This window comes from Balearica regulorum, chromosome 6 (genome assembly GCF_011004875.1).
Source record: "Balearica regulorum gibbericeps isolate bBalReg1 chromosome 6, bBalReg1.pri, whole genome shotgun sequence".
Lineage (NCBI taxonomy): Eukaryota > Metazoa > Chordata > Aves > Gruiformes > Gruidae > Balearica > Balearica regulorum.
The window spans coordinates 11,392,350-11,409,170 of record NC_046189.1 but is presented as its reverse complement, the minus strand read 5'-3'; the positions used below and the strand labels follow the sequence as shown (position 1 = coordinate 11,409,170).

At 38.1% G+C, this 16,821-nt stretch overlaps 1 protein-coding gene across 3 annotated transcripts in view; it reads left to right on the top strand.

Moving 5' to 3' along the window:
* The window catches only part of HECW2 (HECT, C2 and WW domain containing E3 ubiquitin protein ligase 2), a 176,785-nt gene that overhangs the window by 120,488 nt on the left and 39,476 nt on the right, over positions 1–16,821 (top strand). For all 3 annotated transcript variants that reach the window (XM_075756220.1, XM_075756219.1, XM_075756221.1), the window contains 6 exons: positions 1,477–2,817; positions 4,186–4,281; positions 8,078–8,228; positions 8,602–8,705; positions 11,362–11,486; positions 12,935–13,120. In XM_075756220.1, coding sequence (XP_075612335.1) covers positions 1,477–2,817; positions 4,186–4,281; positions 8,078–8,228; positions 8,602–8,705; positions 11,362–11,486; positions 12,935–13,120 — 2,003 coding nt within the window. The remainder of the gene's footprint in view (positions 1–1,476; positions 2,818–4,185; positions 4,282–8,077; positions 8,229–8,601; positions 8,706–11,361; positions 11,487–12,934; positions 13,121–16,821) is intronic.

Sequence of the window (16,821 nt, the reverse complement as noted above, 5' to 3'; positions counted from 1 at the left end):
AGTTTCTCTGTACTTTAATTTCTAGGATTTTCTGTGATAATATACTTTCTCATTTGTGTACAGTGCCTCTATTATAGATTTTTTTTCTATTGGGATTCAAAGTTTAGATATGTCAGGATTCAGAGTCTGTAGTTCCAAAACAACGACACTTATCATATTGTTTTCCTATTTTGTTAGATAGATTTTAAATGAATCTGCTTATGAGTCTCATTTTATGGGATAGATTGGATAATCAAATTCATTGTTTTGCTTTGCTCTAACATCTTCACTCTGTAACAACTTTGGCTGAGATAAGCAGTTGCAAGTAAGATTCCACCTGTGCTCTCCTCCTCTGCTAGCGTACGTGCAGATCACTCTGTCCTGCCCTTCTACAGGACTCTGTCCTGCTTAGAACCAAGAATATAGACTATCTGTTACAGTTATGAAAATACATGCTTCCATTAGGCACTTTTGTTTCCCTTTTTTCCTGTTCTGTAGGCAACTAGCAGAACATGGCTGGTACAGTTACATGTTTATCACATCATGTGTGTCTTTTTACATGTTTTTGATCTTAGAGTCTCCTTCATTAGACTTGGTATAATCTCTTAGACTTAGATATTGTTCTATCTTTTAACTTGATACAACCCTCTTGCCTTTTTTGTAGTCATGTAGTCCTGTATCTCACTATTAGTTTTGCTCTGTCACCGTTAAAAAAACATGCTTGTCTTCAGTCCTGTTTGTTGCCAGGCATTCTAGTTCACAGACTTCACTGTTAAGTTTTTGCAGATGTTTACAGACACTTACATCTGGATTATTCAACTCTGTTTAATTCCCATGTGGGGAGTTACCATCTTATCTTTCAAATGAGATGGCTTATTTTCATTTCCTTTTTATATGTATTACCACAGCATACCCAATATCTCATGAACTCTACTTGGGTTGATTGCCATTCTTTACAGTGGAAAAGTAATATAAATTAACTAAAAATAAATGTTGTGTGTATAAGTTGATATCTGTACACAATTTGTGATTCCTCATGTGATCTCAGGTGCTGGTTTGCATGCTGCTAAGGGTGTAATGACAACTGGTGTCAGTGACTGGCTTTGTGTAAATCCCACTTTTAAATATGAGATGCACGCTGTAGAAAACTGGTTCCTTGGTTGTGGGGCTGGTTTTACTAACAGCTTGGCAAGATGCTTGGCAGTGCTCTGTCTTTTGAAGGCAAAATGGGAGTCATTTAAAGTCATACTTCACATCCCTTAAATTTTTTATATCCTACAAAATAGTTTAGACTTATACAGAGAAAATTCTGTGTTTATTGTTATAATGCTGTAGATACCTCTATTGTTTTAAGTGTATTTTCTTCCCTTGGTTGTCTGATTGAAATAAACATCTTGAAAGTAGTGTATTTTTATGTCACTTCTGTGATGCAGACAAAGTAGAATGAGCTGTCTATTGCTGCATTCTGTTTCACATTCAGTCTTTGTGTGTCTGCAGATGCTTCACCAGAAACAGTTGGCACTTTATTAGGAGTGAACTCTGTAAATGGAGACTTGGGAAGCCCCTCCGATGATGAAGACATGCCAACAGGACATCATGATACATCCACAGTGTGTTCCAATGGTCCAATCCTCGAGGAATCTTCTGGAGAAGTAATCCTGAGACACCCTTTAAGGACTAGTACAACTCTGGAAACGGACCAGGATGAGTTGACCTCCGGTGCTTCAAGATCATCACCTACCAGAGGTCGCCAGGACTCACTAAATGACTATCTGGATGCAATAGAACACAATAATCATGCCAGACCTGGGATGTCTGCCTGCGGTGAACGTCCACGTGGAGCCTCCCCAAAACTGAGGAGTAGCTTCCCTACTGACACAAGACTTAATGCTATGCTTCACATTGACTCAGATGAAGAGGAGCATGAGCTACATCAAGACCTGGGGTTTCCATCTTCCCTGGAAGACGGTGGTGGTTTAGTAATGCTTAATGGTGCTACAAGAAATGTTGAAAGAAATGGTTTAAGTTACTCATCAGATCAGGTAATGCAAGGGCCTGCAGAGAATGAAAATGTTTCAGTCTCTGAAGCTCCTTTGCCATCAACTGATGACCAGCAAGAGACCCTCCCAGAGCTGCCAGCGTCACAGTTAGCAGGAGGTGAAAGCCTGCAGGGTTCTCAAAGTGAAGCACCAGCAGACCAGGCTGGCAACGAGTCATGTGCCGCTCAGGAGGCAGAGCAGCCTCCTAGCAGTGCAGATGCAAGAGCTGCCGATGCTCCTGCTGGGAACAGAAGGGGCGTTAGTGAAACAGAATCCATTGATCAAGGGTCTGAACCTTCCCAGATGTCATCAGAAACTGAGCAGAGTGACCCTGCTCGCACAGAAAGCGTCAGTGAGGCTAGTACCCGGCCAGAAGGGGAGAGTGACGTGGAAGGGGCAGACAGCTCTTGCAACGAAAGTGCGACTGTGCGACGTTCCTCAGTTGAAATGCGGTGTTCTTCTTTTGAAAGTACCAGGTTTCCTGAGACTCCAGCCTTTTCTTCTCAGGAGGAGGAAGAGGGAGCTTGTGCCACCAGTGCAGCTAGAATTGAGCCAGGTGCTGAAACACAGGAGTCTGCAAGTACTTCTGGCTCTCTACCTGCAGTACAGTTACCTCAGGAGGAAGTACAGGAGGCTGAGGCAGGAGAATTACAAGACCAAGAAGAAGCAGAAGAAATCTGGCAAAGAAGAATAAGCCTGCAGGCGGCAGCTGCCAATAGCCAGTCTCAGGAGGAAGAAATTGAAGGAGCCCAAGCAGCTTGTGAGGGTGCCACAGCACAGGTTGAAGGAGCTACTGGAGGTAATAACTGCAGGAGGCACTTTCTCAAGTGACCTTTCTGCAGCCAGTAAAAATTATTAAAAAAATTAACATCTGAAAATAAAGATCTTCATTTCTCAATTTCATTATATTTCAAGTTTTTTTTTTGTTCCTTTGAGATTTATTTCCTTCTTCAAGATACTCTGGGGTTTTTGATTTAACAAAAAATCAAAACTGAAATACCCAAGATGTGTTTATTTTTAAACTGGATATATTTTAATTCTTGAGAGAGTAATGAGAAGGAGGATGAAGAACAATTCTACAGTATTACCCTGCATGCTAATCAAAATGGTAATGGGGGGAAATAGTCCCAAAACTATGGAATGCAAACTAAAATTTATATTTGGGTCTTTTCTTTGGTGTATTTATGGGGGGGGGGGGGGGAGAAAATATATTAATATATTAGCATTAAAACATACAGGTAATCAAAAGAAAGGGGGGAAAAAAAGAATCGTTATTTAGTCACATATCAGGCTGTTTATCTTCCCTTTCCCAGTCCCCTATCTGTGTAGATACATCCTATCATAGCTGGAACCATGGAAGGAGAGGAATGTGTTACTCAAGTTGACACTGAGAAACTTTTGCCAATTGTAAAATTATTTTAGCAGTTGAGAATTTTATGTCTTACTAAAATGAACGTAGAAATGTGTCCCTAACAGATTGTTTCCAAGCACATTTCACAATGGATTATCCATTCAGTTTCTTCAGAGATTGACATGGATCTAATCAAGTGGGTGCAATCAAACTGGTTTTCCGAATGTGTCTCTTTCATAACATTTCAAAAGTTTTGGAATCTATTAATTTCTCTTCTTCATAATCAGCTCTTTGATTTGGAAAGAATAATTTTGGTATGTATTTCAAATACTGTCAATATGTTCTTTTATATAATTTTCTAGACATTTGGGACTCTCTTTTTATTAGGTGTCAGGTTGCACTGTGTTTTGCACACCAGCGTGGCTGCAGCAAGGAAGGTCAATGGACAGTTTCACCTCCTACTCTTACAGCAGGTTTCTGTGGTGGCCAGGTGGAGCTTTGTCCTTGTCCCTTGCTGGGATATGGCTCTGGCACATGCTGTTGTTTCTGTGCCCTGTTTTCCACTGGTCACAGGTGGATGCAGCACATCCCAAGAAGTGACATTTTCAGGACCAGGAAAGCAACACATCCCAGAGAAATCACTTACCCGGAACTGTAGACATAACTTCTTTTGTCCCCAAAAATACATGACTATTAGATATGTCCTAAAATATCGAGGTTCTGCAGAAGTTTTAGTACATCTTTTTCACATTAGAGGCAACTCTAGGGCTTCCCCACATTGACTGAAAAAATAATTTGTGGGCATTTTAATTCCAGGTTCTCAAGCCAACGGCCATCAGCCCTTGAGGTCGCTGCCTTCGGTACGTCAGGATGTTAGCCGGTACCAGAGAGTGGATGAGGCTCTACCACCAAGTAAGGTTCTTCATATTTTAATTGGGGGATAGGCTGTCTGCTTCTCATTACTGAGATCTCATTAGATCTCATTACATTTCTTTTTTTAAATGTGAGAACTGAGAAGGAACAGCTGAGAAGTTCTAAGTGAGGTGTAATGATGATGAAGTCTAGTGCTGTTTTGTAAAAGGCATTGTGCTTAGTCTGCAAACTATCAGGATGTGTTATGATAATTATACCTGGTGTATACAGACTTGCTAAGTGACATTTGCGGAGAAGTAGGAAGGCATGGTGCTGCCTTTTCAGTACGCAACACATGAGTAGGGAGGTGAGGTGATACGCTATATGAAACGCTTGGAGTGAAAGGTGTCAAGCATTCTGAAATCTCTGAATACTTCCTGTATGGTGATGATTTACAAAGAAATATATAACATCTCTAATCTCTGCAGATTATGTGAAAGGTGTCTGTGTTTTCTTTGTATTTTTGAGGCAGTGTGAAGACTTTTTGAATTAAAATAAACATGGGTATTAAGCAACAGCTCTACTACTTTAAAGGAGTCAGGAATTCAGACATTTAGATAAAAAGAATAGATCCTTATTCCACACTACGGAATGAGACTGTGTTTGTAATCAGAGAGTGTAACTGGAAGGACCCTGATAGCAGAACACAGATATAACTGTGTATTGGAAAGCCAATGTGATGAGAAGATTTTGCTCCCTGCTGCTTCTGTTATAATCAGCACATATAACAAATTAGTCCTGCGTGCAGATACTAAAGTTAATTAACTGCCACCTCAAGAAACCAGTATTATTTTTTACAAAACTGTGCCTGGGAGACATATATTTCAGTTGCATTTTTACCACTTTTCATACTGAAAAAGACAGAGAACATTACAGGAAATACTCAGAGATCAGTGTAGTAAAAGAGAAACACATAGAGCTAGCTTCTATAGTACCATAGTTTATACGTAGATGGCTTTCTGTGTTTCAGAAGCAAACTATACACTACTTGGAAAAACTATTGGAATGTTAATGGAAAAGGTTTGGCTGTGTGGTAGTCCAACATTTATGACATTTGCTGGTATTTTACAGAGTGACGTATGGGCATGCATATACAGATTGCACCTTTACAATTAAAGCCCAATGCAATCTTTATGTAGATCATTCATTTACTAATGTGAATAAAATCTTAAATACTAATTGTTGCCTAGATTCAATTTTTCTCTCCAAAGCTCTTCTTTCGGATATGTAACAGTTTTAATATTTTAATAGTGAAAAATTAGAGCAAACATTTAGAATACGATTTTGAGTGATAAACTAATTTCTTTGTAATTTAGGTTGTATTCTATTTGTTGTTTCACCAGAATCTGAAACTAAGAAAAATAGGTGTATTTCTTTCAATTGTGTTAAGGAACAAAGGAATTGAAATATTTCTCTAACATTTCTGCCTATAACATGCAACATTATGCTCCACTTCCTACATTCCTAGGGAAAAATCAACAAATAAGCCTGACCACACAACCTTGATGAATTACAGTTTTGCAATTTAGTAAGCTAAGTTATTTGTAAGACGTTTGACTAACGGAAGATATCCTTGTCCATCACAACACTGATGCGGGTGCTTTACTTTAGAAGCCATTGCCCAAGTGTTTAAACTTGTGTATTTAAACTTGAATGCAGGCAAAATTGCTTTTCTTCTGCAAGCCCACATTACAGAAATGGTGACTATGTGTCAAAACTGGACATACAATCACCACAAGAAAAATCTCAAGTATTATACAGTGGTTTAGGGTTTGACATTTAAGCAGAATAATGAATTCACGAATTTAAACTGGTTTTGTTTTTTTGTTGTTGTTGTTTTTACTTTTTTCCCCAATGAGTAATTCTCTTCCATGTTTTGTTTTGTTTTGTTTACAAACTCTGGTTAAAAATTTTGAGTATTTTTATTTCATCAGAAGATAGTAATTTTTTGAAATGGGACCTTTGCACAGGAACATCTGTTTCAATAATTTTTTTCTTCTTAAAAATCAAAATGTTTTTCAGACAATGTTGAAAAGTTTCATTTTGCTTTTTTGAGATATAAATGAATTTTTTTAAATAACTTTCAAATGTGTTATATTTTGAATAGCAAATATAGTGATTACACCATATGCTTTGCATTCATGTAATTTTGTTTATTTTTAAACTTGTATTTTAAATTTACAGTATAATACAAAATTTTGCATTTTTTCTCCTGGAGTTGAAATTTGTTCCTTAAACAGTTCTCATTATTCCTATCCTATTGTGCTGCTTTTTTTTTTCTTCCTCTGAGCTTACTTTCCTACATAGCTCTTGTTCACACTAGGAATGCTTTAAAGAATAATAGGCTGTTTTGATTGTGCATCATAAAGATAGAAGACTAATTTGCATTGTGGCCAGCTAAAACACACAGCTGTCGTGCGGAGATGACACAATGAGTTTATCTCAAAACCTGCCTTTCCTCCCTCTTTGTGAGTCAACTCAGGCCCTACAGTGTAATGCAGCGAGCCACTTGGCTGCCTCCAAGAGTTGACAGGAGTTGTAGTATGCATACAGTAACAAAGCCTGAGGTTTTAAGACTGTCAGTATTAAATACTTTACAGTAGATTTTAGTTCTCCTTCTGTGCTGTCGAGACGCTTTTATGCCCTTTCCTTGCGGAGCGGCCATCATTTAGGATTGGTTGCTTGCCAGTGGTTTTTAAAATGTTACTGCCACTGGTGTTTCCACCTAGACTTGCAGTGTAGAAAGTCTCTTCTAGAAACCTTCTGAGCTCTTAAAGACTGTTTTTCAACTGACGTGCTAAATGGTTTGCACGTTTTCTGCGGTTGCTAGTGCCCAAGAATCAGGCACGTCTGTTTCTGTATGTGAAATATCTCAATATTTTATTTTATTATTACATGGCTCCCAGCCATGATCAGTGTCTTGGTATCTAGCCCATTTTATAATCAGTTATTAGACAGACAGTGTTTGTGACCCAGAAACCTTAAGAACTAAGGCCTATGTTGTGATGCACCTGGTTTCTGCTGAGTACTGAGAAGTCACATGTGGTTGGGGAAAGGTCCCAGTGCCTTCATCTCTGCTCTCCTGGTGTGTTTTCCATGGTGTAGACTTCCAACATTGTCTGTAGCTTGTGTTGCAAAACCAGTGGACAGCTTTATAGTTACCACTTGCACAAGAAGTTGAATTTGCTATGATATTTGCAGAATCAGCAATTCTGGAACATGCATTTAGTATATGAAGGTGTTTGATTGTTATAATTGTCCATCTTTTCTGGCAAGTCTTTATCATAGGCACATGTAAACCCAGGAAAAGTGCTGGCATCTGTTTTATTACTGCTACTATTAGCTGGGGAAAAGCAATGACAAGTGTCAAGCTTTGCAAGGTTTTTGGTACTTATCCATTGGCCTTTTGCACTGGAATAAGCCTCAGAGACTGGGTCTTGAATTACTTCAGTCCAAGAGAATTAGACTAAGTAATCTGTTTTGGGTTGTGATTTTTAAATTTTTTTTTTTCCTCTGGGACAATTACTGGTTAGTGGGAAATAGAATAAAGAAAGGGATAGAAATATTAGATATGGATTCCACAGAACCTTAACTACAGTGCGAAATTTGATTTATGGGATAAAATAGGGAAAACCCACGTCTTTTAACCCTTCAGTAAGAAAGTTCTGTGCGGAACTGTAAAAGAGAAATAGAAACTTGGAACAATAGATTCAGTTACAAAAGTGACAGAGCTAAAATAAAGAAATAAGTAAACCCCAGGCCCTCCATAGTTTACATTTTTTTTATTGCTACTTAGACTGGGAGGCTCGAATTGACAGCCATGGACGGATTTTTTATGTGGACCACGTGAACAGGACAACAACATGGCAGCGACCCACAGCACCCCCAGCCCCACAGATTCTCCAGAGGTCAAATTCCATACAGCAAATGGAACAGCTGAATCGCCGGTAAGAATTACCCTTGTTGTTTGTGAATTGTGTGCTTGCAAAACTGCATTCACCATTGTAAGACTGAGTATGAAGACAGGGTCACAGTTGCTCCTGCAGCTGGCCATATGTGTTTATTTTTGTATGGCTGTCCCTTTTAATTTGCATAGGGGCTTCTAGGGCTTTTGTATTCTGCCTGTGTTCATAAGCTATGTGGCAAAAAAAACCCCCAAACTGATAATGGTTTTCAGAAATTCAAAAGGCTATTAATACAGAAATTAGAGGTTAATGTATATTAACCTACGTGGCAGAAAAGATGGGCAAGCTCCCTTGGAGCCAGAATTGGAACATAGTTACCATATACTATATATAAAGTCCAGTTTTCTAACCCTAGGTACCAGAGCATCCGAAGAACAATGACTAATGATAGGCCTGAAGAGCACACAAATGCCATGGATGGAGCTGGAGAGGAAACTGACTTTCACCATTCTAATACAGGTTAAAAAAAAAATGTATTTTTTTTCTCTCTCAAAAGGGAGCACTCATCTCATAAATGATTTAGTGAGAATAACATAAGGCAGAACCTAACTTCTGCCCCTGAAAGTCTGGGTGAAAATGAAACCATTTGTTTTCATTGCTGTGTAGCTTTTGAAGATTATGGCTCAGCCTGTTCAATACGCTGAGGAGGTGAATGTGAGATTCAGAGCATTTTTCTGTCAGTGCCTGACTTGGTAAAAATATAGGCAGGACATTTGCAGAGAAAAAGTATAAAATTGTGTGGTCTGGGTTACAAATATTTTGAATCCGCTACTGCATTTTGAAATGACAGGATATAGGACTAGAAAAGACTTTGGGCAGTCATCAGGTTCATCTCCCTGCTGAAGATAGATAGGATGAGCTGTACCTAAACCATACTTGGCAAATGCGATCATGTGTTCTTATATCTTCTCCACTTGATGGACATTCTGTAACTTTTTTAGACCGTCTACTCATGTTGTTTCTCTTATAACATGTTCTTAAACCCGTTAGTTCCTAGTGTTTCTTCATGGCTTGTGTTTTTAGGTCTGCAAGTATCTTGTTGGCCTACTCAGGTTGTCGTCAGTTGGTCTGCAGCTCCTGAGGAATACTTCAGAAAATTAAATAAAGCTATGACTCTGTTGTACTGAAGAGACGCGGAAATGTCACGTGTCTTGCGTACAACACTCTTTGTACATCCCTGCATAATTTTACTTTTTTTCTGATAGTTTCACACTAATTACTGCTGTTCAAGTCTTTGATCTGCTAAAATCAGGTCCAGAGCCTTATGTGCAGATCTTTGGCACAGATGTCTGTTTTTCATCTTGTGTTTGTGCCATTGATTATCCTTGCCTGCACACAGATCTTTGCACTTTTCTGATGTGTCACTATAGTTTTGAGTCTTGTCCATCCTGCTGTCCAAGTACTGCAGTATCTCCTAGTTGGAACAAGTTCTGTCCTCTTTGTCTCTGGACACTCTTGATATTCTTTTATAATACTCCTTCCTAAATTAATCTAATGCACAAGCAATGCCGCCCTTTCTTGAGTTTCAAGCCATCGTAGAACTTGTGATTTAGCCAAGTGCTCCCATTACATTTATTTTCTTTAGTTCTGTCTTAGCCTTTTCCTTTTCTATCTTTATCATGTGCAGCTAGATAGTTTGTTGTGCTGTAAACAAACCAGTTTAAAGCAAATTCAGGCTAAACCCTAATCGGCAAGTTCAGCTGAATAAATGTTTCATAATCAAATTCATAATCCTCTAAACTGCATGAAGAACCCACCTGGTGACACATTCTGGTTTCCAGATTACCCAGATTATGACAGCAGCCCTATCTGCAGTATGCCACAGCATCTTCCAGGGTGCGAGAAGTGATTGCTGTACCCCCAAGTTTTGTACCATTATAGAGTTGACATGCAACTGCAGTGCATACCTGGAAGACGCTCCCAGCGCAAGTATTCTGGCATAGGTTCAGGGGCCTTAATGCTACACTGCTGTCACGCCGTAGACATGCCCCATGTGGGAGGGCTTGGGGTCTATTGTTCAAAAAGTGTCACTAAAAATCCTCTTTTTCATTTACTTTTCCTTTACTTATTAACCTTCCATTTTCTGGTTTCCTCTAACGCTTAGAATGAACATCTTTCTTTACCCCATCCCCTTCTTTCTCTAATGTTCACCCACCCATATTTAGAATCTTACTTTTTGTTCTTTTCCTCCTCTTTTTTAATTTCTTCTTACTTTTCCCTCAGTTTAGAGTCTCATTCACTGCCTCTCCTTCTCCTTTTTCTGCCTGTGGGTTATTGTTCTTTGATATCCGTGGTAGCTGTGTTCTACATAATTAATGTTCACTTGATGGGGAAGCGTACAAAGACTGCAATATATGAAAGAAAGAAAGAAACTGAAATGTAGAAGATGGCATACATTTTAGAGTGAAATCACTGCAGACCCAATCTGAATTTGCAGTTTTTCATTTACATTAAAATATGCATCCAAATGTCCTGTTGGTTTTCAAAGATAATTGGGGGGAACAGTTTTCACATGTAGCAAATACCACTCATAGTATATTTTCAGTTCCTGGTACTGTTGAAAAATCAGTGCACTCCTACAGTTGCTAGGAGAAGACCCAAATGTTTATTGGAAGTTGAAACTTGGAAGGTACTTCCTTTGCAACCTGTTTCTTACTTATGTAAGCTGCTTAAATACTGTATCAGGATCAGGGCTGTGTTAACGGCAGTGATTTATTGTGGGTTTTTTTAAGTGTACAATGACTTTTATATCCATCAGTTAGCATTTAAAAAATAATTTATCTGCATACAGCTACAGTATAGCAATGTAGGCAACCTTCTTGCTTCTTATATACAGGCACATGCTTGGTAACCCAAATAATTGGACTTTTTTACTGATTGTTTACCAAAAGCAACAAGTAAAAGTTACTAACCTGAAATTGTGATGTTTTCAGGAACTTTAGTGCTATGTTAGAAGAAATTTAGGTACACTTACGTGAAGAATATTTTATAAAACTGAAATAATTGTATACCTAGTGCTTTTCTTGCTTGTGTGATTCAAATCGATATACTTGTTTGCAGTGATGTTTTGGTAATGATTATTATTGTAAGTCTTTGTCATTAACTTTGCTGTTAGATTTTCGAAGAGAGAATGTGCTGCCTCACTCTACCTCCAGATCCAGACTTACTTTATTGCTCCAGTCTCCCCCTGTGAAATTCCTTATCAGCCCAGAGTTCTTTACAGTGCTGCATTCTAACCCTGTGAGTATAACATCTACAGCTGAAAGACTTTCATAAATATCTGCTTATAAATATAGTTGTGTTGTGTACAAAGGTATTGCTCAGTGTTAGATGCTAAGATATTAGTTATACGTAGGGAGGCTGGATAAATTCAAACATTCATCATGATTCCTTGCAACTGGTGGGCTTTCAGAGTCATCCTAGTTGGTATTATAGCTTCTACAGTTTTTATTTTTCACTCAGTTCTTCATCTTTCTTATGTTAAACTCATTTGGTTATTGAAGCAATAGCTTTCTTACTGTGCTTTGCAGAGGGTGAGAGACAATTCTGAGAATGAACACGATGCTTATTTTGGAAGATAACTTTGCTGCTTATGGGATGATTTGTTTCCCCCAGATTGACTGGTTTATATCAAAATATATTAGAAGTCACACTGAACAAAAAAGCATCTTAATATATATTTTCCTTTTCTCTTTTGCCTCTTCTTCAGTGCTGCTTATGCAGTTTTTTGTTCAATGCTTATTTTCCTTTGTGTAACAGGATGTATAGTGTAAACAGAAGTAATGGAATGAATAATTTGTTGTCTGCAAGCACACTTGTTAATAATCCAGTGTTTTTAAAATTACTAGTCAATGTTAGTTTGGTTTTAATATACATGTATGCTTGTCTGAATAATTCTGCTTAGCTTGTGTAGTTTTATCTTGAATATATGAAACAGGCCAGAGGTAAGGTAAAGGGGTCCAGAGTGATTTAGGTAGTAGCACAGTGCAATAGGAGGGCCTATGCCTTGACTTCTGTCTATTGCTAACCCCAAGAGAAAGACCTGATTTCTGGTTGGCTGGGTTTATTTGGAGGGAAGAATGTTAACTGTTTATTTTCCCCTTTTATTTAAAGTTTTCCTATTCCTCAGTGCTTTCCTTTTTACTCTCTTATTTTATTTTTTTTACATAAATTACACATTGACATGCAATGATAGGATATTTTTGAAAAATCAATAGTTGGAAACAATATTTATGTAGATTTGTGATAAGTTCTACAAGCTTATGTATCTCTGTCCTGCAGGAAACCTTATGAGCTTTATTGCTGTATTCTATGGCTGCATTTGCCTCACTATTCCAGAAATTAGAGACTATCTATCAAAATCTCTACTTTTAAATCAATTTTAATGTTATAGGATTCTTCACAGTTCCAGGGACAAGTATAGTAAATGGAACCTGTAATATATTTCACGCTTTGCTGAAGCCAGTCAATTACAAAATTTTGTATATCTTAAGCAAAATAAGAAACATCACACACTTCTCCCAAAATGCAGAAAGAGGACCATTTTTTTTCATACTGTTGTAGCTTAATTGAGATTATTTTAAAGGTTTTATAGATGATTAGATGATTTATTTACAGTGGAAATGTCTTTTGTAGTAAGAATGAATTTTATCTTTTGAAAATATTTCCTTTTGTTGTTTATTTTTCAGAGTGCCTACCGCATGTTTACAAATAACACGTGTTTGAAGCACATGATCACCAAAGTCCGGCGGGACACCCACCATTTTGAGCGCTACCAGCATAATCGGGATTTGGTGGGCTTCCTCAACATGTTTGCTAACAAACAGCTGGAGCTGCCAAGAGGTTGGGAAATGAAGCATGACCATCAGGGCAAGGTAACTGTGATGCACATGTGTCTCTGAGTGCTTGATCTTGGATGTTGCGATGTCAGGACTCAGTTGATTGCTCTTAACAAGAGCGTAAGTGCAAGTAGTTCTCCAGATGTAAAAAGCGCACGTCCTTTTATCCTGCTTTTGCCAAAAGAAGATTGGAATTTCTCATCTGTGCTATCAAAGCATTATACGAAAGGAGGAGACTGATAAGCGGGTATTAATCATTACAAGGAAAATTGCTAGGAAATCTGTAGCCTTTTTTACAGTGAAATAAGTTGATTAGATTCCCTTGGATGTTTAAAACTTCTTTTGAAAAGAATTATCTACTGTGTAAATATAGGCAGTTCAATGAAGATCTTCGGAGTTTTGCCTGTATGCTCATAAAATAATTTAGATATAAAGTTACTTTGCTATCTACTGAATTTTATTTAGTTATTGTTGAATCATTTCTATTAGCCTTTTTCTTGTTTAACTGTCAAGTTTTTCCTTAGGACTTCCCCCGCCCCCCCTTCTTCAACCTCAAAGTCTTGAGTGGAATTCATTAGTTCATTAGTGTTCATTATTTGCACTTTTTTTCCCTCTAATAGCTAACCATTTTTCTAGGCGAGACCTCTACCTAAATGCTAAGTAGGTCCAGTGTTCATCCATTTCTGAGATAAAATGGATGCACTTAAGACTGGGATAGCTCTGGGGATGATCACTCTAGTGGTTATGTGTTGGTTCACAGGAAAGAAATTGTGTACAGTAAGTTTCATTAATAGGGGTCTTGAATAGTTGCAAGTCTTCCTGCTTTTCAAAACAGGTATCACGTTTCGATTTCTAACAAAATACTTTAAAATCAAAGAACAGATATTTTTATAGTAGTAATGTAATTTTAATGCATCCTCACTGCCTAGAATATTATTTTCTTTGCAGAAGATAGGAGGGTTAAAAATAGACTGTGATTAGCACATGAGGAAGTGATAAGGCTATCAGTTCATGTGAGAAGTCCTAATTAGGACTGTAGGCATACTAAGCTTCTCACTTTTTACGTTTATCAGTCTTGGTACAGTTAGCTGTGAGTGTCCATATAAATAATGATCTTGATCCTTGAAAAGATTACACGCAGATTCTAAACTGAAGGGTAGAAAAAGTGCTTGAGGGTTGTTTATTTCTTGGATTTATTAGCTCTGGAAAGCACTGTGTTTTTCATTAGAAACACAATTAGGAATGTGCAGTTATGCTAACCTTGTTCTTTGTCTCCCTCTTTTCAGTTTTAAGTCATTATTTTTCTGTTCAGTTCTTCAGAGGCCAGTCTTCTGAAGAATAGAGCAATTTTCAATTGACTTTAATAGGCACTCCATAGAGAGAATTAGACCTTTGGATTTCTGGTGTGGTATTTGGTAACAGTGATGCTACCACAACATTAATCAACAAGAGGAAGCACTGAATAAATTCCCACTGGGATTTCTTCACTTTGAATTAGGCTCAGTATTGTTCATTTTCATTACGTTGAATTGCCTTTGTCACAAGTAGCACTTGTGGCCAGTAGAAAAGCCTATTCAGCACTCAAGCGAGATGATGTCCAGTACGTGGTGATACCAGTGCTTGATGACACCAAACTGAAACTGGACCTGCCTTTATTAAAGCATAAAGTCAAAGAGAAGCAAGTAGAAATTAGCCATGCCACAATATATAATTATATTTCCTCTCCTTGGCTAGTCTTTCCTGCTAAGATGAGGTTTTCCTTTCTTTTTCCAAGTAAGAGGCTTGGTGCTCTTGCTCACAAGGCACAGTGATCCTTCTGACCCTTATACAGTGCTGAGTAGTAGACTTTTTACTCCCCCAGTGCCAGTGTGGTCCTGGTTGCTTGTCCTCTTTGCAGGCTGTCTTCCAAGGTCAGCTGGGAACTGCCTACCTCTGAACTCTCTTCCAAGCTGCACAGTAAAGCCCAGTTGCCCACTCCTCTTTGACTCCTCCATGTATCCCTTACAGAAGATAAAATCTGTTTGGCCTGCAGTTCTCCCTAAGAGGTCTGGCATAACTGGTATGCAGTTTCCGATTGGCATTACAGATGAACCTTGGTCAGTCTCTGACCACAGGGAGGCAGAAGACCGTTGGAAAAGGGGGTAGCAGGAAGCATCATATAGGTGAGATAGATAGGTCCCTGAGCTGAACTCAGTCTGGTAACTTTGAAATTCTGTGTTGCTGCAAACATGTGCATACACGCATGTATATACGGATAAGCACCCCAGTGCATTTGTGCAATATGTGTAAGCACACGTTCATATTTTAAAGCCAAATGCAAATGTATATACTTTTTAATTAGATCTCTGCAAGATGTGCACGTACATAGTAAGTCATTGTAGGACATATATTTTTTGTTTTTCCTTTCTACAATGAAAGAATCCATTGCAATTGGTTACTAATGTCTTCAATAGGAAGAAAAGGTATTTTAGCAAGCTTCATTGACTTTAATTGGAAAGATAACTTGGGCAACTATCCATGTTTAATGGGCTAAATGTAGTTTTGGCACTACCCATCCTACGTAAGTCTCTTCAAGCATCATAGATTTATGGATTATAGCTAGACAGGAGTTATGAGAGGAATTTTTTTGAAAGGAGACTGAAAGCCACACTGTATTTTGACGTGCGTGCCAATGTCCACATTAGCCCATAGCCTTGAAGCTCCAGTGATTATCTTCACTGAAGCTTCAAAGTAGTACTTTTTGCTTTATTTTAAAGCAGGCTGCTACTAGCTAGCCTTCAAGTATTCATATTTAATAAGATGTGATTGTCTTTAACTTCATGTTTAAACTGAGTTATTTATTTAAATGTAATGCTAAAGAACACTACATGCAATATTAGATTGCTGCATTAACTCAAAGAACTGTGTAGTGCAACTCTAGGTAGTACTTTCTCCTATATTGAATCGGTACCTTTTTTTTCTAAGTGATTTTACATTATAATTTTGACTTAATTAACTCAACCTTTGTTTTGATGAAAGTGCTTCACATCTTATAAGTACACATAGACCAGACTAGATAAAATAGTAGACACAGGGACATTTAAAAAAATCCTATACCAACCACTTGCTAATAAGTGAAATAAACCTATGAATCAGGAGCAAAATTTTCAGAAAGCCTGGATATGTTCCAGCAGCCTCTTCCAGTCATTTTCCAAGTCCAAACCTGAAATTTCAGAATGGCTTTCATTCGACTTTCCCACTGGTCTCATATTCTCTAATCTGTATACTTGCACTGCAGGTGACATCACAATTTGTCGAGGTGAACAAGTCCTGCATCAGGCTCAAATGTTGCAATTAAAATTGCATTTATTGAGTATGCTTTATAGTTTTTGAACTGTGGAACAGTCAGCTTCACCTGCATATCTGTAACTATGTCAGATGATCAAAACAGAGTTCTTCCTTATTGTTCAGGTAATGTGAGTCCTTGCTTGTTAGGCGCAGGTTACAGGTGCAAGCGATCGCTATTAGGGCTGCAGGAGGCTTGCTGCCCTCTTCTGGAGTGTTTCTAAGATTTTGCAACTTTGGTGACCCTCCATAGACTTCTCCTTCCTTGGGAAATGGAAGTATGAATATTTTCTCCCACCACAATCCATAACGGTATTTAGATACTGTATAGCACAGCACACTGGTTTGTCTACCTACCTTTGTAGCAGTCAGAAGAATTGCATTTTCTCTGGTCTGGCTATACCAAGCAGTCT